This window comes from Gekko japonicus, unplaced genomic scaffold, assembly GCF_001447785.1.
Source record: "Gekko japonicus isolate JY-2015 unplaced genomic scaffold, Gekko_japonicus_V1.1 scaffold1465, whole genome shotgun sequence".
Classification (NCBI taxonomy): domain Eukaryota; kingdom Metazoa; phylum Chordata; class Lepidosauria; order Squamata; family Gekkonidae; genus Gekko; species Gekko japonicus.
The window spans coordinates 157,002-183,656 of record NW_015171547.1 but is presented as its reverse complement, the minus strand read 5'-3'; the positions used below and the strand labels follow the sequence as shown (position 1 = coordinate 183,656).

At 42.9% G+C, this 26,655-nt stretch overlaps 1 protein-coding gene across 1 annotated transcript in view; it reads left to right on the top strand.

Moving 5' to 3' along the window:
* Positions 1-26,655, top strand: part of LOC107117549 (runt-related transcription factor 1-like) — a 119,643-nt gene that overhangs the window by 51,635 nt on the left and 41,353 nt on the right. Inside the window, 1 exon segment of the mRNA XM_015419686.1 lies at positions 15,862-16,053. Coding sequence (XP_015275172.1) covers positions 15,862-16,053 — 192 coding nt within the window.

The following is a 26,655-nucleotide window of genomic DNA, read 5'->3' as shown; positions in this document are numbered from 1 at the left end:
CACAAACATCTGATCACTTTTACAAAGTGTTAAATACAATGTAAATTGTATCTGAAGGACAAATTGGCCAATCAGCTGCCAAACTCTCCCTCCTTGCTTTGCCTAATATAATTACAAAGGATTTTTATTTCATTTGGATTATTTTTCTGTCCCCTTTGCAAATTTGTCATGCCCCCCCAACCTGATTAAATCCCATATACTCATTCCCATGAAGTACACTTTTCTATTTTATTTCTGAAATGACACAATAAACTATATCATGGCAATCAGCTTGAATCTGGGACCAAGCCCCACAGGCATCAGTTAACCCATCCCCCTCTCCATGCTTGACCTCTGGTTTCATTTTTCAGCTTACAGAAGATGTGATCAACTTCCAATCAGCTTGTTTTCAAAGAACCAATTAGCAATTTGTGTATAGTTATTCAAAATTATTCGATGGAGGTTGCAAAGAGCTGAAAAAATTAATCCCTTGCTAAGGAAAATCTGTTGTGTTGAGAGGGATGGGGATTCAAGATAAGATTTTTGCCTTTTAAAATATAGGTTAAGAAAATGAATGAAAAAGCAAGCATGGCTATGGATGATATTTGGGGGTTAAAGCAGACGTTTTCCACTATGTGTATTACCTCTAAAATTCAGCAACAAGTTGTTTGAACTTCTAAAATATCACTCATGAAATGTGGGATCTGCTTTGGAAGACACAGCAAGCCCTGTTCTGAAATTGTGCCTCCCATTTCATGTAGGTTGCTTTGTGTAGCACCACAGATCAGAGCGGAAATGGAGTCTGTGTGCTCAGTGTCTCTCTTGCTGGCAGCCAGTGAGTAAACAGCCTGACTCAAAAGCAAAGTGGTTGAAGATGAGAACTTGAGAAAAGGGAACTTTGTGATAGCAAAAGTGGGGAGACAAGAGTAGGTGGAAGAAACTTGCTCTGCAGTCAGACGAGACAACAGTTTGTCACCTTTTTCTCATCCCCCCCCCCCGCTTCAGTTTGTATCTAACTCTTTACCCTTTATGACTCTTATGAAAGTCACTAAATACGTATGGGGAAAATAATTCATATAGAAATGGAAATACTGCTTTCTTGTCTGTAGATTAGGGCGTGTTTGCACAAGAACTTTTGCATTGCTGGTTTGCCACTTTAGTAAAGGATGTAGTGCAATATCAGAAAGGAGGTGCATGGTGGCTTCCTTGTATAGATAGTGTCAGATTTTTCTTTTTGATCTCATGGGGATCTGTGTACTAATTAAAGTCATATCCAGAATCCAATATGAATTTGGCAGGGTTGACAGTTTATCACATCAGTACAGTTTCCTGGGGGAGTTGGCAAACTGTGACAAACTAGTGGAGAATTCTGAGGCCCTTAGCTTTCATTTCTTCCCCTTGCCCTTTCTTTTTTAAAAGCAGCTTTATAGTCCTTACTAGTGATGGGCATGAATCACATTTTTGTGGTTCATTTTGTGGCTGAACCATGAACTGAACCGTTGACTGATACGCTGGTTCATGAACCAAACCAGTTCATATCAGTTTGCGAACCTATTAAAGTTTAAACCCCTGCTTTGTGCTCCCTATGGCTTTTCATGAGGAGCAGAAAGCAGGGGCTTCCAAACAGCTGAGCAGTGGGGACTGCCACTAAGCTGTTTGGTTTAAATGGTCCCCGCCACTCAGATCTTTGGGAGCCCCTGCTTTCTGCTTCCTATGAAGAGCTGCGGGGAGAAGAAAGCAGTGGTTTAAATGGGTCTGATCCATTTAAACCAAACAGCTGTTTTTCATGAAGAGCAGAAAGCAGGGATAAACCCCTGAAGTAGGTTAGTCTGAGAGAGCGAGAGAGAGAATGTGTGTGTGACTGGCCCAAGGTTACCCAGAAAACTTTATGGCTGAGTGAGGATTTCCTGGTTATCCAAGATCTTAGTCCAACAATTTAACAACTGGACCAGGCTGACTCTCTTGCACCTCTTCTGTATAGGCTTTGGTGAGGCTTTAGGAAAAGAGCATTTCAAGTCATAGGACAGTTGTCAAAAAAGTGTGCCTGCTGTGACCTCATAGGCTGGTTTGGCACATAATTGATGTGCTTAAGGGAACATTCCCAGTTGATCTTAGTGGTCACAGTGGTACTTGGGGACAGAAGTGGTCTCTTAGGTCTGTGTTGGACCCAGGCTGCTCAAAGGTCATCAGCAGTATCCTGAGTTGAGCATCATGAGTTAAGCAGTATACTGAATTGAGTTGAAGAGAATTACTCTAACTTGGTCTCTAAGACAAACTGGCTAGAAACTGTCAGATAATGCTTCTCAACTGCATAATCGAAAAAATTAACAGACACTAATACGAAAGCTGATACCCTGTCACAAATTTTATTAGTTTTTAAGGTGCTACTGGACTCTTGCTGTTTTCTTCTGCTACAGACAGACTAACATGGCTACCTATCTATCTTGATCTACGAGTACCAGCTTAATAGAAAATAACATATGGTTTGATTTTTGCCTACTACTTCTGCCCTCATGTGGCATTCTGTTTTTTGTTACCTGCTGATCTGAACCTATCTTTGCAATCTAGCCACCAAATGTTTTGGTTGACCACACTACTTTGCTGTTGAAAGTTAATACTGTTTGACTCATTCTGTGCTGTTTACGTGAAGCCAAAGAAAACAAGGCAAAGAATAACCTGCCTGTCTGCAGTTTGGAAATTTCTCTGATGCTTTGCTTTCAAAACACTGTACAGTACCTTACTATATCTCTTTGCAGCTGCAACGGGGGGGGGGGGGGGAGGAAGCAAATAGCATAACATACATAAGATTAAGCAGAACCATTAGGAACATAAGAGTTCTCAGCAAACTGGAGTCCTGCTTGTACATTACAAAGTGTTTGTACAATGGAGAGACTGTTAAAAAAGAAAATTCTGAGCTGCTCTAGCCTCTAACTATCAAAGTGTTTCTTTCAAAGCAACAACAAAAAATAAACTGCTAGTCTGATCACAAGAAGGGTTATTCTGGTCTGTGTTTTGAGGATAAATATTCAAGCTAGGAAAATCCACTTTTTCTTCTACTGTGCCATTTGTTAAGAAAAGTTTTGATTACTCAAGGCATAAGGTTGGTTAACAACTGGGCTTAACTCTCCCAAGGCTGTTTGGAAATGAAATGGGCTCATAATAATTCGGGGGGGGGGCAGAGTGACAGCAGAGCTGCACAGTCGTACCCAACACAGCCTCCATGTCGGGCTTCTACAAAAGAATTAAAATAAAAAGGGCTGCAATTTAAATATTACAGCTTTATCAAAACAATGGGGGGGAACAGGAGAGCAAAAGGTGGCAAGTAGCTCTGGGCCAGTGCCTTCATCCTTACCATGCCAGGGTGTGCCTCGTGGAGAGCCGTGAGGACCCGCTGTCGCAGGGTGCCAGGGACCACGACTCGATCTCCCCACAGGAGACATCCCTTCAGGGCCGAGAGTTTGTCTTTTCAGGTGCTAAATGCTGTGAATTCTGCCCCCGGGGCTGCTGTAGGTCAACCCCTCACCACCCAGCCCAGGACCCGGGAGAAGAGGGGGTCGCGGGCAGACCTGGCCGTGATGTTGGCAGCGTGCAAATGAGGCTCTGGGAGATTTTCGATGAGCAGGACCCCCGGCGCAGGAGCGGGATCGGTGTCCGCGACTGGCAGCGGCAGCCGGCTCAGGGCATCGGCATGACCCATCGCCTTGCCCGGGTGGTGTTCCAGGTGGTACTGGTAGCCAGTCAGAAACAGGGACCATCTGAGGACGTGGGGTGACAGGACTTGGGGCGTCTGCTTGTCTGCAGCTAATAGGCCTAGGAGGGGCTTATGGTCCGTAACAATAGTGAAAGGGCGCCCATAAACGAAATTGTGGAATTTTTTTACCCCTGCTATGATTGTCAACTCCTCCCTGTTGATTTGCGCATAGTTACGCTCCGCGGCCATTAATGTTCAGGAGTAGTAGGCCACGGGAACCTCACGGCCATCCGGGAGGACGTGGCCTAGCACTGCTCCGACGCTGTAGGAAGAGGTGTCACATGCAAGGACAACCGGGAGGGATTCATCAAAATGGGCTAGCATGTCATTGGAAATTAAAAGTGCTTTCACCCCCCCTGCATGCTGCCGCTTCCCTTGGGCCCCAGGTCCAAGGGGCTGACTTATCCAGAAGTCATTGTAGGGGCTCTGCTACCGCAGCCTTGTGTGGCAAAAAGGTGTGGTAAAATTTTATTAGTCCCAGGAACGCCTGTAGTTCTGCTTTGCATGTGGGGGCGGGAGCCTCCACGGAGGCCTTCACCTTGTCTGCTGGATGAAGGCCGGTAGCATCTACCCTGAACCCCAGGAAGTCCACCTCCAAAACCTCTAGGAGGCACTTCTCCCATTTCACTTTGAGGCCAGCCGCATCAAAATGTTGCAGGACGGCGCAGAGGCGGGAGGCGAAGTCGTCGGGGGACGCTGTGGCAATCAAGACGTCGTTGAAAAACGGCGTCACTCCAGGGATCCCTTTTAACAAGGAGTCCATTAGTTTTTGGAAAAACCACGGGGCCACGCTCATGCTGAATTGTAGCCTCTTTACCTTAAAGGCCCCCCTGTGGATGACTATTGTCTGCGCCATGGCTGTGGCCTCGTCGACCGGCAGCTGTTGATATGCTTGTGCCAGGTCAAGCTTCCCAAAAATCTTAGCTCCCGCTAGCGAGGCCAGAACATGACTAACGACCAGGACCGGGTAGGAGTGGTCGTGGAGGGCCTTATTAATTGTGCATTTGTAGTCCGCACAGATGTGGACTTCATCGTTGGGCTTGAGGGGGGTTACGATGGGCGTTTCCCATATAGCATGTGGAACTGGCTCCAGGATGCCTTGCACCACCAAGCGGTCCAGCTCCACGTCAATTTTTGGCCGTATGGTGAGTGGAGCTGTGTGGAACCGCATGCGGATAGGAGCCACCAGGGGGTCTAACTGCAAGGAAACCAGGGGCCCTTTGTAGCATCCTAAAGCCAGGAACTCCCTGCAAATCTCAGCAAAATCCCTCTGAACACATTTATGCACTCCCCTGATTCCGAGCGTGATGCCCAGTGGCGCAAACCAGGCTCAGCCCAGCAGACTGACCAGATTTCCCTCCACCACGATCAACAGTCCCTTGAACCCCTGGAACTGTTCCCGGAACGTCCCCACCCCACTGATAGGAACTGGGTTCCTTTGGAAGTCCACCAGACTCAGATGGGATGGGTGTAAGCAGGGGGCCCCCTGTGGGCAAAGTCTGCATAGCGTGTCCACAGAAATGATGGACGCCGCTGACCCTGAGTCCACTTCCATTGGGCAGGGAGACCCTTCGATCCAAACCGTTAAGTGGATCCTCGAGGTGTCCTCTACCTTCGGGAGGCGTAGTACCTGTAGGGATGGCTGGTCCGTGAGGTGGTAGAGGCCGGATGTCTCCGCTGCCGTCTCGTGGGTGGCGGCGGCTGGGCAGCGTGACTGAGCTGGAGGCTGCTGGTGCCAGCTTCCTTTTGACCGGCAGACGCGAGCAAGATGGCCCTGTTTCCCACAGTTGTGGCACATCGCTCGTGTGCCTCACCGCAACTTGAAACCTTTCCCCCTACACCATCGTCTCATCCACACATTGAGACTCCTGATCTGTGCCTGTCTCTCCAGCCCTGCACATGGAACAGGTAGCACTTCTGAGAAAGCTACCTTGGAGGTCCTGGACCTAAGTTTCTTGCCCATGCTTCAGAATCAACACCCTACCAGAGTTGAGAGGAAAAGGGTTGGGATTTTTTTGACAGATTATATTTTTCCCAAATTCTCAGTGTCTGCAAACTTTTAATATTTGTTGCTATTTCTAAGAGCAGGGCAAGTACCCTACTTTGATTGGCTTCAGAGAGAGGAAAGGGAGGAGTTTTACAGGGGGGCCAGACTTTCAGCATCGTATTTCTTATATACTTGTATCCATTTGTTTTGTTTATTGAGGAAATAGATACTCTTCCTTTCTATTATTAAAATAACATGCTATGTGCTCACAGTGTAAAATTAAAATCTAAGAAGGGAATATCAAAATTATGAAATATAAAAACCAGCAACAACATCAAACCTCCCATCAAAGCAGCAATAAAATCAAAATGAGGAGAATCTCAATCAATAATAACTTAATCAGTGAACAACTATACAGATGAAGCTGCATAAAGTCAGGGAGTATAAACACCAATTGCTCTCCAGTGTAAAACTATTTTAACAACTCTTGCCTTGAAAACCCTCCAGAGACACCATAACTCAGCTGTGACTTGTTGCCTCTTTCCACCACCCAAAGGTTTTTTTAAAAGTGAGTCAAATAATTTGTTCCATTTAGTTTAACTGTCATAAACTGTCCTGTCTAGGCAGTTTCATATGCTGGTTTATACCATTTAGATTTTCCCAAACAGGCTTTTCTCTAACGAGAGTTTATAAAATTACTACACCATTGCCCAAAAAGCGATGTAATTTTATTTATTTGTGTTAAAGATTTGTATACTGTCTTTCTACCCCCCTCCCCCAAACATGTAAGCTGGATCACAAGAAAGATAAATAACAATGACATTATTGCAGCAGCATCTGAAAACATAATTCAGACTAACAAGGTAATTTACATAAAATTAGGCAACAAGGGCACCAGGGGGAAAAATTCCTGAAGGATCAAACCAACAGGATAGACTTTGTCTGGCATCTAAAAGATTACGTGGTTGGCACCAGACACATAACCCTGAAGGGGAGTTCCATAAAAAGATGCAGAAAAGGCCCTCTGCCTGAGAGACACTCATCTCTTCTGAAGCTGGGGATCCCCACAGTGTTGATCCCAACTGACAAGCAACTTCATGTGAGAAAAGATGAATCCTTCAGCACCTTGTACACAAGTAGTGTGCAAGCTCTGTTGCTCAATATGGCAGCCAACAGTTCCCAAATAGCTTGACTACAGAACTGCTACGGATTTCTGAGAAGCTTCTGGTCATTAGCCTGATGGCAGTGAGAATGGAGACAACGCAGAGCTGCAGAGCAGATTAATTTCATAACCAACCTTGGGGTTTACATTAAGGAGATAGTTTAGCATAAAGAGCGACATGAGGCTTCTTATTAAAATGATAAAGCATCTCAGCAGTAATTATGCAGTATATTTTGATTTAAAAGCACTGCAAGTAAGATACCTCCACCCCATCCACCCAAATATTTATCTTATTTAAGTGGCAAGTTTGGTCTAGTTGGCACAATACAGGGCATGGATGTGAGAAATATTGCTTAACTTACTAGCTCTCCCTGCCTTGGTTTTACATCTCTTTTGGGAAAAGGAGATAATAATGACCTCTTTTGTAGAAAAATGGTGAGAATGAATAAATTAAAACTGAAAAAGTATTGCTTTGTATATAGAAAATGCTATAGCTATACAAATCATCTACCATTAAGGGCTGCTTCTCTGTTTTAAAACCTCCTACTCAGAAATGCCTGCCACAATGGAAATGAAGTGTGGATTGTTTGTTATTCTCCTGCATTTACAGGGCTGATACTCATGGGGATTTCCCCCCATGTGCACAGTGGGAAGTCCCCCCTTTATTCTGGAGCATTCACATGATGTTTTGCCCAATCCTGGCACAACATGTATGGTTCCCATATTTTTTCCTGACAAACCAGATGGGGGGGGGGGGAGCTTCCTTAAATACAGCTCAACAGGGAACCAGACTGGAGCCTTATGTTCCTTAGGTAAAAACATGCTGACAGTCCTGGGACCAAAGACCCTTTGCCTGGCTTCATCTTGAACTAGAGCCTTCTCTGTGATAGCTCCTGTTCTATGAAATGCACTTCTGAGCGAGATCCAGGCTCTGTGGGACTAAGTTCAATTCCGAGGGCCTGCAAAACGGAACTGTATTGCCAGGTGTATGGGTGAGACCAGGGAGTTTCATCTATATGCTGCCTTTGTTTTTTCCCTCCCCTCTCTCCCCGGGACAGTGGAACAGTGAAACAGGTTTTATGCCATCTGGGTTGTGGTCAGACGGGCAGTTCAATCCACTGTTGCCCCGTCTCTAATTGAGCCAGGTTATTTTGTGACAGAGAATCCTGATCAGACTCACCCCTTTTATCACTCTTCAAAGTGCTTTTACCTATTCATGAGTGATCAGAGGGCAGCAGCCAGGGAGTCAGCCTGTTGGTCATTTTTTTAAAAAAGTTTGTCCTCGAAGCATGCCCACAAGCACTGATGAGCCTGCTGGGATATGGATTTCATGGGGCTGTCAGACATTTTTTTTAAAAAAAAATTTGCCCTCTGAGCTAGTGCATAAGTGCTTGCTGAGACTGCTGGGATATGGAGTTCACTGCTGTCCTCACTCTAATCTTTTCAATTTACCCCTTCCCCAAAGGACAGAAAAAAGCTGAAGAACAGAGACGTCTTTTTTTGAGAGAGTTTTTAAAAAGAAAACAAAGTTTTGAGCAGCCCCCCGGGGGGGAGAGGTGCATATATGCAGTTATGCGCACATTGCTAGCTAGTAAAAAAAATGGCAGCTGGAAAACGAGAGACCAGTCAGACCTGCCTGATGGCTTGGGTGCGCAACAGAGTGATCAGACATCAGGAAATCCATTTTGGAACCAGCTCAGACCAACAGGACCGGACTTTCTCAGGTATCATAGAAACACCCAGCAAAGGTGGGAGGAACAGGACTTAGACGACTGAGGCACGACAGACAGATGTTGCTGCCTGATTGTGCACTTTAAATCCATATAGGAACAGCAACAGCAATGGATCAAACTGCATGTCTGATCACAGCTCTGGTTAATTTTATTCTGACTTGTATGTATAGTTTTAATTGCTCAAATTGTTATTGTGTTGTAATCTGCTCTGAGCCCCATGATTGTGGGACAGCAGAATAGAAATCAATCAAACAGATAAATAAACCCTCAGGCTGGCTGCAGGAGGAGCAATCATCTGGGTGCTCTGCCTGCAGTCCATCCTGGGAGGGAGGCAGAGTTAAACTACACCTTTAAAATGGTGAAGCTGAGGTCTGTATACCCCTCTAATTAGCCCTTCAATGGGCTCCCCCCCAACAGCTGAATTGCAGTGTAGCTTTATACTTTTGCTCAGTTGGGCAGGGGAAAGTGGGGGAGGGGGATGCCAGGCCACAGGGGGCCTGGATTGATTCTTGTCACATTGGCACTTCTGCACAGATGCAACAGAGGGAAAGGGGCAGGGAGCAGTGAGGGGGAAGGGTTGTGTGGACGTTGTTACCACCTGCTTCCACACCATTCACTTCTGCTGCTTCCATTTTTGTGCCTCCATGTGGACGAAGGTTTCATTTTTCTGGGATAAGTACTACTTGTAGTATGTACCCTCCAAATAATTGCCTCCCACACATACAGTGTCATTAGTCAAAAAAGAAAGGCTACTGTATCTAATACAAAACTAGGGTTGCTGGGTCTTACCTGGCTTCCGGTGGGGGGGGGGTCTCTCCATTGGTCTGTGATGTCTTTGGCATGCGCACACTGCGATGACATCATCCAGAAGCAATGTCATCACACAGGGCACATTGGGGGGGATACGCTATCATTTAAGGGAAAACTCTATGGTTAACCACATAGTTTTTCTCAAATGATAGAGCATTCCCCCGCAACATGCCCTGCACGATGTCATTGCACTGGGCACATTGGTGCAAATGAGGCACTTTGGGGGCAGAGTTACCCCCACCGGCCAGATTTGGGCTAGTGGATTGGGGCCCCTGAATGCGGGCAAACCTCCGCTCCCACTGGGGGAATGGGAATCCTATACTAAACCTATTGGTCTCTATAGATCACAAAAGCCACACAAAAGGGCCAACTAGACAAAGTGGGGAGCTTTCCAGGTATGCAGACTAAGGCCCAATCTGCATCTAGCCTTTGCTCCACTGTCTTACCAAACCCACGCTGGAACAGAAATTCCCCTCTACATTGCATGCCACTTTTACTTTAATTGTTGGATTTTATGGCAGTGTCCTGCTCCAAGGCACTTTCACTTATTTTGATCTCTCGGTTTTATGGCCGTTTTATGGCCATTCAGGGGTGACTCTGCAGTCAGTACGGCGTTGGCCCAGGGTATTTGAATGTGGTTTTGAGCCACATCTTTTTCTGTTCCAGTGTGGGTTTGGTAAAACACCAGAGCAAATGCTAGATGCAGATTGGGCCTAAGTATGTTCCAGGAGAAGTGGCATGTTGAATGAGGGCAGTGAGTGTCAATTAAGAGAGAAAGGGGCAGGGGGAGAAATCAGCCTGCTCAAGCCTCACTGAACGCTTATAAAATCTTGAAGGGTAAATTATGTACTGCAGAATTGCTTCCCTGCAGTTCCTTGTTAGAGCCTCAGTTTGTTCTGTTTTATTTCTGAAGTAATGTAATTGAACTACATTGTGGCAATGGGCTTTGCAGTCCAGGCCACCTGCACCCTTATGCTTGTGCTCTGTTTACTGACTGGCAGTAGCCAATTACTACCCAGTGTGTTTGCCATGAAAAACTAGCATATGTGGCTCTAGCACAGCTGATCTAGATTGTATGTTATTCATACTAGAAACATCTGAATAGCATGTGATGTATTAAAACTTACTGTGGAGAAAAATGGCAATACCCCTGGTATGCAGACTGTATAAATGCAATGGGTGTGCCTGCCCAGTGGCAAAAAAGAAGTAGCACCCAAAGATCATTTAATTCAACTGAAGTTTTCCTATACATTTCAATTGATTTTAGGTTAATTACACAGCTGAAAAGAACAGTTTTAAGGATACGCTGAAAATTGCCTGACAGAATCCAAAGGGAAGGCACTGCACAGATGTGCTAAATGGAATGCAAGAATTTTTCGAATTAAATTTCTGAGTTCAACTATTTTGTGTAGTTGTAGACTTAGCTGTCATCATTACCCTGGATCCTGGCATCATGTTGTCCAGGCCATGAGGCTGAAAATAATCATGTGGAAGACCTTTTACATATGCACACAGCTTGCATGGCTTGTTTGCATTCAAGTCAAGTGTCTTGAATCCAAGTTCAGATTTGCATTGCTGACAAATGAAAGAAAAACTTTTGCATTTGAACTCCAAAAATTTCAGATGAAAGTCTTTTTTTTAAAAAAAAGCAGGAGGGAAGCAGGGTGGGCTAATGCATGTAAGGATAAAATCACTTCTAGATACCATGCTCTTTTCCTTTCATTCCTGTGATAATTTATAGCTCAGTGTGGAATCTGAGATGTACTCAGTTGTGCCAAAGGGTCTGGCAGCAGGAAGAAGAGACACTCCGACCTGTAACTGCAGCACAGCTTATAAAACTTAATTTTAGCAGCTACTAGGCACTGCTTTTAAGTGTACATTTTCATCTTAGAATGTTTTGTTTTTTAGTCACCTGTCTTCATGAAAATGTGTTAGGCTGTGTGAAAGAATGGACATGCTTAACTTTTCAGACAGGATTATCTTTTCATTTTATTATCTGCCTCAGGTGAAAACTAAATGCAATTATGGGTTCAGATTCTGTTTAAAAGCCTGAGGGGGGGAAAGAGTGAGATGCAGTGGCATTTCAGTGACATGCCAGCCTGTGTGATGTCTTTGGAGGAAAGTTCTGCAGGAGAAGAATTTCTTCCCAACGAGGACCTCCCAGTTAGTTTATTGAATATAGCAGTGCTGAAAAGAAATAGGAAAGGAACGTTGGGTGGTAGGGTACACTAGCTTCCATTGCTTTAAGAAAAGATCATAGGAATTAGTGGAGAGAAAACTGACAAAATAATTGTAAAAGGACATCTTCATGTCCTGCCCTTCAGGACCGAGAACACCTCTAGCATTACCTGATGTGTTTTCACACCATATAATCACAAGTGTGACAGCACGAGTGCATTATTCTAGATCTAGCTTCTGCTTCTGAGCATTACTGGGATAGTGCTCTGCTACCTTGAAAAAGTGATGGGCAACCAAAAGGGTAAAATTATTGAGAAGCAAAAATGAAAATAAATATGCTGATCAGAGTAAAGAGGAAGAAGTTGGATTCATTGTTGTAGCTGTCTTCCTTACATCTCCATGCTCAGAGAAAATTTTTCCAGAGGCAGCCCGCAGCCCCTCTGAGGTTTATGGATGAGATTTCAGAGGGGTGCCACCTCCACTATAATTTTTATTAGCATAGGAAGGCATATTCAGATACCTTTAACTGTCACTTTGCTCCTAAACTACTGGATGCTGAAGTGTGGGAATCTTTCAAGCAAGGCAACTTTGATAGTACCTGGATTGTTGGAGCAATTCATCATGCAGACTAACCATCCAAACTTAAGGACTGCGTTAAGGCTAGATAGAGACAGTAAAGATTCAAGCTATCTAATTCAGAAGCAGTTTTATATGCATGGAATGCAGAGATGAGAGCGCTTTTGGCTTCCAGGCAGTCCCAGTCAAACCATTGCTTGGAAGTAAGGTTGCCAGCTCCGGGCTGGAAAATACCTGGAGCTTTTGGGGGTGGATATGAGAAAGGGTGTGGTTTGGGGAGTGAAAAGTACTGGGTTCGCCGCATGGAGGACTCGGACAACGACATGCGTTTGCACACGTTTATTCTACTTCACACTGGAACTGAAAAACGGCCCTGCAAGGCCAACTATATACACACCCACTCAGCACACCCACAGTCCCATTGGAGGGTTTGAATTTCCCGCCAAAGCTGCTACTGGTGAATGCTGGGGGAACTAGGATCCTAGGTCCCTATTGTTTAAAGGAGCTAAGCTCTGACTCTAGCCGCAGACCCGTGGTGGCGGTCCACGTACATAACAGGGAGGGGCCTCAGCATGGTACAATGCCATAGAGTCCACCCTTCGAAGCAGACATTTTCTCCAGGGGAGCTGATCTCTGTCAGCTGGGGATCAGTTATAAAGGCGGGAGATCTCCAGGTCCCACCTGGAGGCTGGCAACCCTACTTGGAAAACCTTCTCTGCTTCTTTATTTGTGGCCCTGTGTCTTGTAGTAATAAGGGCTTCAGTCTCCAAAGGAGGTTGTCTTATGGGATCAGAGGATCAACACCCAGTTTGAGAGCCAGTTTGGTGTAGTGGTTAAGTGTGCAGAGTCTCTGGGAGAACCGGGTTTGATTCCCCACTCCTCCACTTGCACCTGCTGATGTGACCTTGGGTCAGTCACAAGCTCTGGCACAGCTGTTCCTGAAAGAGCAGTTTGTGTCAGAGTTCTCTCAGCCCCACCCACCTCACAGGGTGTCTGTTGTGGGGAGGGGAAGGGAAAGGAGTTTGTAAGCCGCTCTGAGACACCTTTGGGTAGTGAAGGGCGGGGTATAAATCCAATCTCATCTCATCTCATCATCATCATATTCCATAATGGCAGCTGGATGTATCAAGGAATTTTCCTCAGCCACTATCACAATCTTTTGCTCAAGTTGGAGCCTCCACTTGGCATGGCAGTCCACTTGTTCACTTGGCGAGATATGGGCTCCAGATTGAATTTTGAAAGAAATCTCAAGACAGTGGATTCAAACGCAGGAGGAGGGGTAAATGATCACCCTTCAAAGTGGGTAGAACCTGGAGTTTTTTTTCAAGTGGAAGCAGGTTCCCACTGGCTAAAATATAGCTAATGGTGCTGTGCCCATTCCCTGCTGTAAATGTGAGATCACCTGGGTGGTCCCCTCCCCATATGTGGATCCATTCAGAATGTGCAAGTTTAACCTTCTGGCCATACTTACAAGACAGGAGCTGGCAAAGTTTGTCTTACCATCTTTGGCTAGATGTGACAGGCAGCAAGTATAACGTACATTACTGACAACCCTGTGTTACATTTAGCTAAAGAGCTGCGAAAATGGATAGTTGGTGCCTCAATTTTCATATTACAATAGTCTTCCGATATGTTTTGCCAGGTGAGACTCCCTTCTCTGAGTGATGCTATATTTCTTTACATTATAATAGTTATAAGAATGGCGCAAAATAGTTACATGTTCTTCACTGCAGTTTGTGGTAAGATTTTGCCACCAGTCCAAGATTGCCAGCTCCTATGGAGTCCAACAGGGTTTCATCATGTTCCCCATGCTCTTTAAATGTTACGTGAAACTACTGGGTGTGGTCATCCAAACTCCAAAGATTTGGGCTGTGTTGTCACAAATATGTGGATGACACTCACCTCTATCTTGCATTTCCAGTGGTTCCCAGGGAGTCTGTAGAAACCCTGAATTCGTGCTTGGAGGCAGTTTTGGGGTGGATGTAGGCAAATAAACTGAAGCTTAATCCTGACAAGATGGAAGTTATTGCATACTAGTGAAACAATAAACACCCAATTTCCTTTAATTTAATGGTTTATTTATTAACACACAAACCTCAGGGAAGATCACTTAGCTTGTTTCTTGTCCACTGGGTCAAGGATTGTCTTGGGCCAATTCTGAAGAGTTTGCATAGGCCCAGCCCTCCTGCAGTTTACTAGTAGGGAAGTGAAACTGTTTCCCTCCTACTACTCTGTTCTGAAGTCTTCTGGGTTAGTCTCTTAAGGAGTACATAACAGAAGGGCTACTGATGTGTGGACTGAGCTGTTAATTGAGGAATATCCTGTTTGGGATGGGGTTGCGCTTCCCTAGAAGGTGCAGGTTTGTAGCTTGGGGTGCTGCTGGATAACCAGGTGGTTGCTGTGACCAGGAGCGCCTTTTACCAGCTTTGACTAGTTAGCCAGCTGCAGCCTTTCCTAGGTAGAAAATGTCTAGCCACCACAGTGCATACCCTGATAGCACGGACAGAGTTGTCAGCTCTAGGTTGGGAAAAACTGGAGATTGGCGGTGGGGTGGAGCCTGAGGAGGGTGGGGTTTAGGGAGAGGAGGGACTTCAATGGGGTATAATGCCATAGAGTCCACCTTCCAAAGTGACCATTTTCTCAGGTGAACTGATCTCTGTCGCCTGGAGATCATTTGTAATCCCAGGAGATCTCCAGCCACCACCTGGAGGTTGGCCACCCAACATGAACAGCATGCCTTAAGGACCACCAACTCACATACAAACCTTCTTGACCACTATGGTCATCTTCTGAGGCCTTGCTTTGAGTGCCCCTGCCTTCTGAAGTTCACATGGGTGGCAACCCAAGAGAGTGTTGTTGTTTTTTTCCGTTGTGGCACCAAGATTATAGAATTGCCTTCCTGTGAATATTTGTCTAAAATTACCTCCACACTTCGGAGGAGATGACTGGAGTATAACAACAGGGTCTCAGTTTATTACTATCAGCATTCCACAATAAAGGAGGATAGATCTGCCTATCTCCAATTTTGATATGTTCTCTTATGTTCTTATGATATATTTATTTCCTTCACTATGTTTCCCCCTGGAATTAAACCCAAACAAATGTTGACCATATGAACCAAGCTTGTTATTCCAGTTTGGTCCTTCTATCTTTTAAACACTGTTTATTATGCTTATGCTAATTTGCTGCTCACCCTCTACCTACACACACACACACACACACATGTATGTATGTATGGACTGAAGAAGTGTGCATGTACACCAGACATATAACTTGAATAAAACTTTGTTGGTCTTAAAGGTGCCACTGGAGTTGAACTTTGTCTTCTGCCAGTTTTGTTTTATTTGGCATTCTCTCAATAACCCCTTCTCCCTACCCTATACTTTTTATTGATGTCTCTATATATGTATGATGTTCTGTTTTTTTTTATTTGTTTGATCTTTTTTTTTTGGGTTTTAGCCATCTTTGTGGCCCTTATTGGGCTGAAAGGCAGGATATACATCTTCTAAATAAAATATATAATGTACTTCCACTGAAATACATGGTATTTTCAATGGATTGAGATTTCCTGTTCCTCGTCAATATAGAATATTTGTTGATTTCTCTAATGGGCTATATACCTATCAACAAATTCTGGAATGTCAATGAGAGATGTTCTCATCTTCTCCCCCCACCCCCACAATAGGACACCGTCAGAAACTAGATGAGCAGACAAAGCCTGGGAGTTTGTCCTTTTCAGAGCGTCTGAGCGAACTGGAGCAGTTGCGTCGTACAGCTATAAGGGCCAGCCCACACCACCCAGCCCCCACACCTAATCCAAGAGCTTCCTTGAACCACACCACTGCTTTTAACCCTCAGCCTCAAAGCCAGATTCAGGGTAAGTACCTGTTCCCCATTCCAAGCTGGAGGGAGGTTACTCCTTGGCCATTGGAATTAAGGTTAGCATAACCTGATGTATGCACTGGTGCATTGGGGTGCAATTTCCTTCAGTGCATTTCATCCACATGTGAATCTGTTGCTACAATAATAGGGCTGACTGCTGCAAACAAATGAGCTGGAGTAGACCCAATTTGACTTTGGTTCAGAAAGCTGCAGTAAAATGAAATTGCATGAGATCCTTTACTAGGACGAATCTTCTTCATCTCTGTGATTATCTGCCCCAACACACACACACAATACATTGTTGAGTAGAGCAGAGGCCCAAAGGTTTGTCTTCCTAAGGAAAACAGCTTTAGAGAGGAAGCAGAGGGCAGGGAAAGGCTTAAACACTGGCTCCCAAGGACTGGTCTTTTGGCTTTCATTTCATGCATTTTCTGTATAACACAGAGTTAGGCCCTTACTCTGCCTACAAAACTCCATTCAAGTAAGCAATTGAATGTGGAGGTTATTTGACCAGTCCAACTACTCTGAGTATGAAAAGAATGGATACTGTGTTAAGGAGGTGCTCATTCTTTTGGGTTGAAGAGCTGGACACCCAGAAACACTCCTGCCCTTAATCAAGCATGTACTTAATTGCAAAATGTTCTGGTTTGACTTGTGTTGCTAGTCTGACTGATAGCAATGTCCTTGCCCTAGCTCAGGCTCCAGTGTCCATGAGATGATGATGATGGTGCAAATAGCTTAATGAATAGAATCCATGTCTTGCAGAATGGTAGTAAAATCGCTGTAACTGGAATGATATATTCCACCATCAAGCAATATTGCTGAAAAAAAGCAGTACAGCACATCATAGCCATCCTGGCGGCATCCATACATTCATTTTGAAAACAAGCATTGGCAATGTCATTTTAGAAGATGAAAGACTTAGTAAGGTTGCAGCCTTGTCTATGCTTTTGCAATAAGAAAAATTTCAGAGTGAGTGATGAGATGGGCCAAAAGCCATTCATGAGGGGGGGACACACACACATACATAAGAATGCATTTCTGACTCCATTCTGTTCTTTTAAATATATATGAATCCCAGTGCTATGCATGTTTACTCAGATTAAATACCATGAAATGCTTAATTAAGCATTTGAAATGCTTAACTAAGCATTGTCTAAGAAACACTTAAGCAATTTGCTGTATTTAAAGCAATCACTTGGACTCTTTTGGACTAGTTTCTTGGTCCTAAGCAAGTTTGATTTTAGCTTAAATCCAATTGATTGCAATGAAATTTGCTTCCATGCCATGCTTGTATAAGCTAATGTTTTGATGTGGGAAGGTATCTCTGAAGGTATAATTCCAGACCATGCAATGCCAACAAATTGAAACAATCCTACCTTAGGCTGTTTCCTGAAATCTCATGAGAGCAGTTGAAATTAAGTGGGTGAGTGACTTGATTAAATGTCCTCTAATATCCCCAATGTACATTTTACAAAGTTCTTTAGCACATACATAATTAAACATGTCTGAAATTAGAATCAATGATATATGGCTCTTTCTTGGAAAACTGTTTTCCCCATTTTAGAGGTAAGTACTTTGATCAGTCTCCTGGTCTGAGTTTTTGAAAAAGAGCATACTGCCTTGGTTTTAAACCAAGAATATACCCCTAAAGTTCTATATTTTAGGTTCAGTAGTATGTTCTATTTTGTTGTTAAGAGTAATAGCAACAGTATTAGTATTAATATTCAACACCCAAAACATCTTGGTGCCTCACAAATTTAAAGAAATAAGATTCCTGCCCACAGACTCACAATCTATGGATTGTTTCTATTACTATAGGAAGGAACGCTAAAACTTGCCATTTGGTCCTTTCATTCTTACCTATGTTGTATAGTTTCAAAACATTGCCTACTAAAATTTATATCAGAATTCCAGGGTTCTCTTTGTAAAGATAGTTTTTCCTGTCGTTAATCTAAAAGTCAGAAAAGATGAATTCACTATTAAGACTTTCTGAAGAGTTTAAACAAAAATAAATGTAAGAAAACAGTGAGGACAGTCTGGATTGGGAAGCACAGATCAGGGCTGGCATAAGTGTACCCTGACATGAGGCCGCAGAAGAGCCCAGGGCTTCTGGCAGTTCGCACTTCAGTCAACCCCACCAGTTATTTGGTAGCACTCCACTGTGCTCCCAGCTACCCTGACTGACTGCTCAGTGCCGCTGGGAAAAGGGCTGCAGGCAGTAGGGAGCATGGGCAATGGGAGAGCTCACAAGCAGGCAGGGGAAGAATTAGAATACACAGGCAGGTGGGAGACAGGGAGTGGAGGGAAGGGGAAAAAGGCATGTGGGGAGCTGGTGGTGGGTAGAAGAGGGGAGGGGGACCCTCAAAATCTGCAGCTGACCCTGGCATGGATAAAATGCTTGAATCTGTTTAGGCACTAGTAGGTGCTTCAGTGAATTACAGTCAAATCCTAAGACTTTCTTTGTTAAGTATAAAGCGTGTTTAAGTTGGGCTGTATCAAGACAAGCCCAGTATTTAAAAAGGATATCATAGACTACTGCCATTTGTGGAAACAAATGCACATTCTTATTGAACAGCTTTTTGACTTAAATTGCTTCTCTGTTCCATATTGCTTCTTGGGTACAAGGTGAGAGAAAGACAGCAGCATATAGCAGAAATAGATTTTTTTTCTTTTTAATTTATCGAATGACAAAACATATACAGATATTGATTTAGAAATTTAAAATTATTTTTAAAATGACTCTGAATATAGTGTCTCTCAGGTCATCTGGGATGCAATAAAGGCATTGGTCAGAGGGAAGTACATTGCAATTGCTTCAATCTTCTGTGGAGACCTCCCCTCTATTGCCCACTGTCTTTGCGAGGCTATATAGCAGAAATAGATGATAGCACAGTTCTGTCTGTAAGCCTGTGGCTGTCCAGTTCCTATCTAAGCGTGTCACAAAACCCCTGACAAAATACCTGACAAGTGTACAGTGCTTTACAGTGCCATCCTAAGCAAAGTTACACCCTAAATGGATTTAGAAGGGTGCAACTTTGTTTAGGATGGCACTGTTAGTATAGATGAATAGTATAGTATAGAACATGTGTTCTAAGCCCTGAGAATGGGTGGCTTGCTGATGGGGAGCGTTTATTTATTTAGAAAATATATATGCCACCCCTCCAAAGACCTGAAGCAGGCAGTTCACAAGTTAAACAGCATGAAAATAAGGCAGACCTTTGCATTAAAAATATGTAAAACAATGGTTTTGGAACAGAAAAATGGTGGGCAAGCATTCCCCCAGTGGGTTCCTAGTGCCGTATTCCCTTCCCTTAATATTCCTTTCTTTTACATGTTTCCCTGTAATATGTCAATAGCCCCACAGTGTTTCGTGTGGGCTCCAATGAAATGTGTGAGAGTTTCTAGGAAGATGTGACTAAGAAGTTATTTAATAGCTGTTCTATATATCATAATATATTGGCAACCTTCATTCTGGATGGTTGTATACTGTTCTATGTTTTATAATAAAAATACAACAAAAATACAAAAAATGCTCTGGACAAATATAAAAATATTAAATGTTTGGATGAACAGGAATATGACAGCAAGATGATTACTGTGTTGGTGGATATATCATGAGTGTGATAAAATCCAGTAATGGTAAGACAATTTTTACAACAGCTCCCAATAGAAATTGCTCTGTTTAGATTTCTGATAGGGTTGTCAGCCTTCAGGTGGGTCCTGGCATTCTTCCAGAATCACAACTGATCTCCAGACTCAGAGATAAGTTCCTCTGGAGAAAATGGTAGTTTTGGAGGGTATACACTATGACATCATATCCCCGCTGACTGCCTTCCTCAAACTCCACCCTGCCCCCAAATCTCTTGGAACCTAGAGTTGTTGTTGTTGCTGTTGTTCAGTCGCACAGTCGAGTCCGACTCTTTGCGACCCCATGGATCATCTCCCGCCAGGCCCTCCTGTCTTCCGCCGTCCTCTGAAGTTGGCTCAATTTCATGTTCGTTGCATCGATGACACTGTCTAACCATCTCATCCTTTGCCGTCCCCGTCTTCTTTGACCTTCGATCTTTCCCAGCATCAGGGTCTTCTCCAGGGAGTGCTCCCTTCTCATTTGGTGGCCAAAGTATTTGAGCTAGAGGAGAACCTAGAGTAGGCAAGATTAATTCGTATCTTTTAAATAGCACTGATATTCACAGTAAAGTCCTATACCATGAAAGGGATGGGAAACCTTTCTGTTTTATTGCTATGCTTTTATCTAAATACTGTACATTTTTGTACAAGCTAATTAAGCATTTTAATACACAAGACTCAAAAAACCCTTTACCATTAGCTTCTAAATTCCACAAAACAAATGTTAATCTTTATCTTACCTAAAAACAAATTTAAAATAAATAATCTCTGGTTAGGTCTCTACATTTATGGATTAAGAAGGCAATGGAGAGATGGTCATACCACTAAACTACTGTATACTTGCAGAGGTTTCTTCTTCTAAAACGCTGAAGGTTTGGTTTTTTAAACTGGGTTCCTATTTTTATCAAGTATTAAATTTCAAACAGAAAGCAGTTTGTGTGTTGAAAGCAAGTCCATGCAGGTTAGTGCTCATAAATTACTATAATTGACTTCTGGGTTTCTTTCAGGAAAATACACCTGTCCATTTAAAAAGTTCAAAACCTAGGCCCTCACAGAGCAGAAGAGGATAAGATGAGTAGCTGCTCTTTCAAGTTTGAAAAACCACTTTGTGCATGTGTCTATATGATTTTACAAACCAATATTTATACTGGTAAAAAATAATAATTTGCCTCAGATTGCAGTGACTTGGGAAACTTTATGGAGGAAATATCTTAGAGCTGGAGTAAACCCAGTTAGAACTAGGGTTGGCATATCTTGGTGGGGATGAAAGAGCTGTTTTAAAAAAAACAACACTGACAGACTGTCAGTGACATGGGACTTCCTAGAAATTGCCAAGAGCTCTATGGTTTTGCTATATGGTTTTACCATAGAGTTTCTGGTGATTTTTAGACAACTGTGATGTGATGTCATTGCTTCAAAGGGTAGCCGTGTTGGTCTCCAGTAGAACAGCTAGATTTAAGTCCAGTCTCACCTTAAGAGACCAACAAGATTTTCAGGGTATACGCTTTCAAGAGTCAACGCTCTGATGAAGGGACCTTTGACTTGAAAGCTTATACTCTGAAAATCTTGTTGGTCTCTTAAGGTGCTATCGGACTCTAATCTATGCCATTGCTCCCCCCATCCACCTCACCCTCCAGTCTCCTGCTGGTTGCTAGACTGTTCTGGTGGCCCTAAATCAGAATAAATGGTCACTTGAAGTATGCCTAAATCTTGCTTTATTCTGTTTTTAAAAAATAAATCTGCAGGCCCTAACTGTCACTGAAAGACAATAGCATGAAATCAAACCTATGTGTAATAGAAACAGAGTCACTGAGAGAGAGAGACAGAGAGACAGAGACTAGGGACATTGAATTCCAGCTTTCCTGAACACATGAGGCTGTTTTATCAGCTTCAGTCAGACCATCCATTGGTCCATCGGGGTCAGTGTGTTCTACTCAATCTGGTAGAATCTCTCCAGGTTTTATAGGTAGAGTTCTTCCTTATTACCTAAAACCTCATCATCCTGTGGGCCAATGGAACTGCGCATATGTGGGAGCAGAGAGGTTTCTTGGCATAATTTGTTACAAACTGGTATATTTGTGCTTTATGGGAGTTCACATATTTCAAAAAAACTAAAAAAAAGTAGGAAAGGCAAAAAGTGCACATAATGGCAGAACAGGATGACAAATGGACAAGGTAGCCTTGGTTTTAAAACTGATTTCATTGTAATCATGAATTTTTCCATACTTACGTTGTCTAGCTGGGGAAACATTTATCCTCCAAATACTTCAAAATTAAAACTAAAAGTGGCGAAAGCTTTACAGACAAAGAAGAAATATTTACCTGTGCTATCACAGGTGCTATGTAATGAGTGTCTGCGGCACTAATGCAAAATTCTACTCTATTGTTAATAGATGCCCGGCTGTCTCTACAGCAAAGGATTGTAGGTTGAGGATAGCAAAATGCAAGATCCCCAGTGTGCAGCAGGAGGAAATGTGTTTGGATCCCCACAGCAAATGAGCATCATCTGCAGTTTAATTGTAGTACATGCTGATGAGTTATAGAGTCCCTGACATTCCCTGGTCTCCTGCTAGCTATGTGCAGTGGTATGGCTTGCGCCGTGGTATGGCTTGCGCCGATGCAGTTTAAAGTGGTATCCTCTGCCAGGCAACTAGGAGACCGCCATCATGTTCTGTCACCTTCTAGTTGCCATCTTGTTATAATACACGTAAGGCTGAATTGATAGGCTCTATAGTGACAGAAATGACTGTATCAAGGATTCTGTTGAGGCTCCTTTTGTTACACCAGCACTCCACCACCATCCAGTTTTATGTGCCAACCACTGCATTGCGTCTGGTAACAGGCAGCACTTTTAGGAGCAGAAGTGCAAATCATGTTCTGATTTCAGCAGGTAGTTCTGGTAGAGTGCCATATATTGTGTTGTTCCACTCCCATTGTTGTTTGCTCCAGCCTAAATGTTTCACAGCACAAAAGGTCACAGGTTTAATCCATAACATTTGTGTTTATACCAGCCTCCTCTTCTTAAACTGCAGGGAAGAATGTTTTATAGAGGACTGGGACAACCAAAACAAAGACATTTATTTATTCAAGTCTTTCTTAAACAGACTCAAGGTGGGTTACAATGGCATTAAAATGACTATAAAATCATTAAAACATAATATAATAAAATCCCATTTGGCAGGCAACAAGAACAATGCACTAAATTGCAACAGCCCCATGAGAGATTAACCATCCAATGCAAAAGCCTTCCTGAACAATCCTGCTTTACACAGTATCATAAACTTGCTGAATTTTATGGTATTAAGCCACTGCACATTAAGTTTTTATTGTTTGAAAATACATACACAGGAAATTCTACAAGGCCATGAAGCACATGAAGGCAAAGTGTTCTTAAATCCATCATGCACCTGAATGGACTGATACAGCTGCCTCCTACCCACTCTCCACATTCCATCCCTCCTGTCACTGCTCAGGTGGGGTGTCACCTGACACTGCCACCACTCTGGTTCCAGGCTCCTCTGAGAAGGCCCAGAGCACCCTCCCAAGACCTTTAGACCTCCCTTTTGGCCGAATAATAGGCCTGAGGACCAGGCAGACTGAACAATGAAAATAGTTTATTGTATAGGAGGTCAAACGACAAGGTGCAGAATAATAACAGTAAGTGGGTGAAAAGAAATCAAATCAAATCACGCGTCTAAATATATACTGTCCCTAGCTCACTATTCTAAGTGGCACTAGACTACTCACCCTTCCCTCAGGATGAGGGTTTCTTCCTGCAGCAGCCTTCCTTCTGGCTCTGCCCTCTGGGAAGAAGAACAGCTTTGCCTGCTGCCCCAGATCTTTTATTCCAAGCCCTCCTCTTTTCCTATTGGTCAATTTTGGCTCCAAAATCTCTCAGGGGCTTCAGGGAGTTGTAGGCCCAGCCTCACCTACTGCTAGCCAGGCTCCCTGGGCCTAGTAGGCCTCTGGTGGCACAGCCCAGATCATGACACCTCCTTTCCCTGCTGTTCAGTACTCTGCTTGCCTGTAACAAAACACTTTCACATTTAGTGTGGTTGTTGCTTGATTTCCAAGATGTTGTAATATGTTGCATGTATGGACATTGACTTGAAATTTGTTACTGTTGACTGTAGAACCGAAGGCTGGGATCCAAAGAGCTACTTTAACGGTGAGTCAAATCGATTTGGCAACCCTATCCATTGAGCACCTGAGTCCCCCCCATGACATTTTGAAATTCTTGTCAGTTTCAAAGTGATTTGTCATGCAGTACACAGGCTGCTGTTCACAAAAGACAAATTCAACAGCACTTTGGGTTACATGAGTGATTGCACACTTCTTTGGATCCCAACTTAAATATGTAAAAACTTTAACAATATATACAGTTTTACATACACACACACTCCACAAAAAACTGGAGAAAAATATTTCATACCAACAAGACATTTATTCCTATGTTTAGTGAATATTAATTTCCAGAACTGATAGAAATAAAACTGCCTTCCACCAAACATACCAAACAAAATTCCTGTGCATCTTAAAATTATTTTTAAATACTTGTAACCATGTTTGTTAACAATAAAAATGCTTACAAATACTTTAAGGAAAGTAACTGAAATGCTGTCCTGCTAACAGAACAAAGCAGATTATTCAGCAGTCAGTTTCTTGGACAAAAGAGGGATGTTTACCCCAATATTTTTCTTGTCTCCTCCCAGGTGCAAAAAGCTTTGTTTAAGAGATGTTTTCAAGGTCCACATTATCATCTTTTCAGGAAAACATCCTTCTTTATCATGGTTCTCATGAACCAAAGAAACACATTGGGGAGGTTGACCACAAGGAATTTCAATCAGATTGTTTTCATAGTGTTACTTTTGCAAGTTTTTAAATATTTCACTTTTGAAATCAGCTTGATCTGTTGAAAAGCTGTTAATACTAGTGCATCCATGATTGTTAGACAACAATGAAGGGTTTGGTGAGGCAAGTATTATTACAGTCAGTTAAAAAGAAGCAATTATTAGGCACTGAAGATTTCATTTTCTTATTTTACTAAATAATGAGCAAGTCACTTATGATACTAAATTATCTTTTTTCAGTGTAAAATGTTTAAATATACAATTTTTAAAAACCTGAACATTAATTATAAGTAATTTTAATTAATCTTGTAATTACTAAAACCTTTTTATCTTCAGTTGTTCATTTTAATAATGGTGACTCCCCATTCTTATTTTTGCCCTAAAATAGGTAAGATTACTTGCTAGATGGGAGAGAAAAACAACTATTTTCCTTCTCAAGCATTGTCCAGCCACTAGATGATTGGTGCTGTCTGTGAAGGAGCAGTGCCTCAGTGACAGAGCATCTGCTTTGCTCGCAGAAGATCTCAGGTTTGATCCCTGTCATCTTCAGCTGAAAGTATCAGGAAGTAGGTGATGTGAAAGACATTGACCCTGAGTACCTGTAAACTGATGGACTGTCTCAGTATAAGGCAGCTTTATGTGTTCATGTTTCAGATGAAGAAGCAGCTTCATGAGCACAATGCATGCACACAGCTTTCTGCTGGACCATAAGTGCCCCAGATCATGGTACCTCTTATATGAAATAACATCCTTTTGAAAGAAGTTCTATACAGTAACTTAGCATGAAGAAGTACCAATGTCAACATATTTAGGATCAGAATCCTAGAGGAATCAATTAAATGATATTTGACTTAAAGGCACCATTGACCAAAAAGACACATAACAACCTCCTATCACTACAAACACTGTACAGAATTTTAACAAGCAAATAGCTTTCCCCCCTTTCAGTGTATTTCTGCCAGGAGAATGAACATCTATTTCTGTGTATGTACAAAATGAGTAGACATGACCAGCTCAGGGGAGACTAAGCATACTTCAGACTGAAGACTCTGAGCAAGTTATCTTTTTGTGAAGACCTAGGCAGAACAGGTTAGAAAAGGTATTGCCCCTGCTCCCTTCATCTGAGACCTTATCTCGTGCACTCATGTGTGAATATTTGACGGATGGAATTTCTTTGGCAAGGTACAACAGCTCTGCTTCCTGCATAAACTATTATATTTAATTAGCTGAAGAAAACTAAATTAATTGTTTGGCAGTGAGATGAGGAGAGATTTCTCTAACATAATGAATCTATGGGCTCAATAGAATTTTGGAGCAAATTATACAACACTTATTGACATGAGTTGGGTTTAACTGGGGAAGTAAAGATGTCAGGAAAACAAACGGTAGAGGAAGTCAATAAATCCACAGTCAGAGACATTGACATCCATGGTACCATTGTGCCTCAAGGCCAATTCCCCATGCAAAGGTGAGCACAGTGGGTTGGTTGGGGTGGTTCTGAAACTGCTCTTTGGTTCCAATAAATAGGAAATATACTGTAGAAAAACATCTCAGTGTCCTACAACCTTGTCATCCAGCTATAGCATCCCATCTGAAATATGAGACACACACTGACCTCCTTGGGTGTGAACCTTCCCAAGGATCTGAGAGAAGTTGGAACTCGTCCCTCTCTGGATCATGCCAGTTCTTTCAATAAAGCATACAACTACAATGTGCCTGGAAAGGGGCCAGAATCAGCACTCTGTGCTGGTGAGGTAGGATACCTAGCTTCCTACTCTTAACATGCTGCCTCATTGGATGTTCAAAGGCTGCTACTCAATGAACATAGTCAATCAAGCTCCATTTTTTAAAAACACATTAAACAAGATGAGATTATTTATTAATCTCTTTAAACTTCTCCCCCCTCATGATTCTGCGTGGGAAACACCATAATGTGTACTAAAGGATTGAAACACTTATCTGAGGGATGATTACAGTGACTCTGGTGTTGGCAACTCTAAACTGGAAATGGAAAAACGAATAGGAGTTGATTGAATTGGGCCTATCCAGGCTCATAACTCAGTCTGAACCACTATACTTCTCTTTGGCCCTGTTCACACTAGACGGTTTGGGCCGGG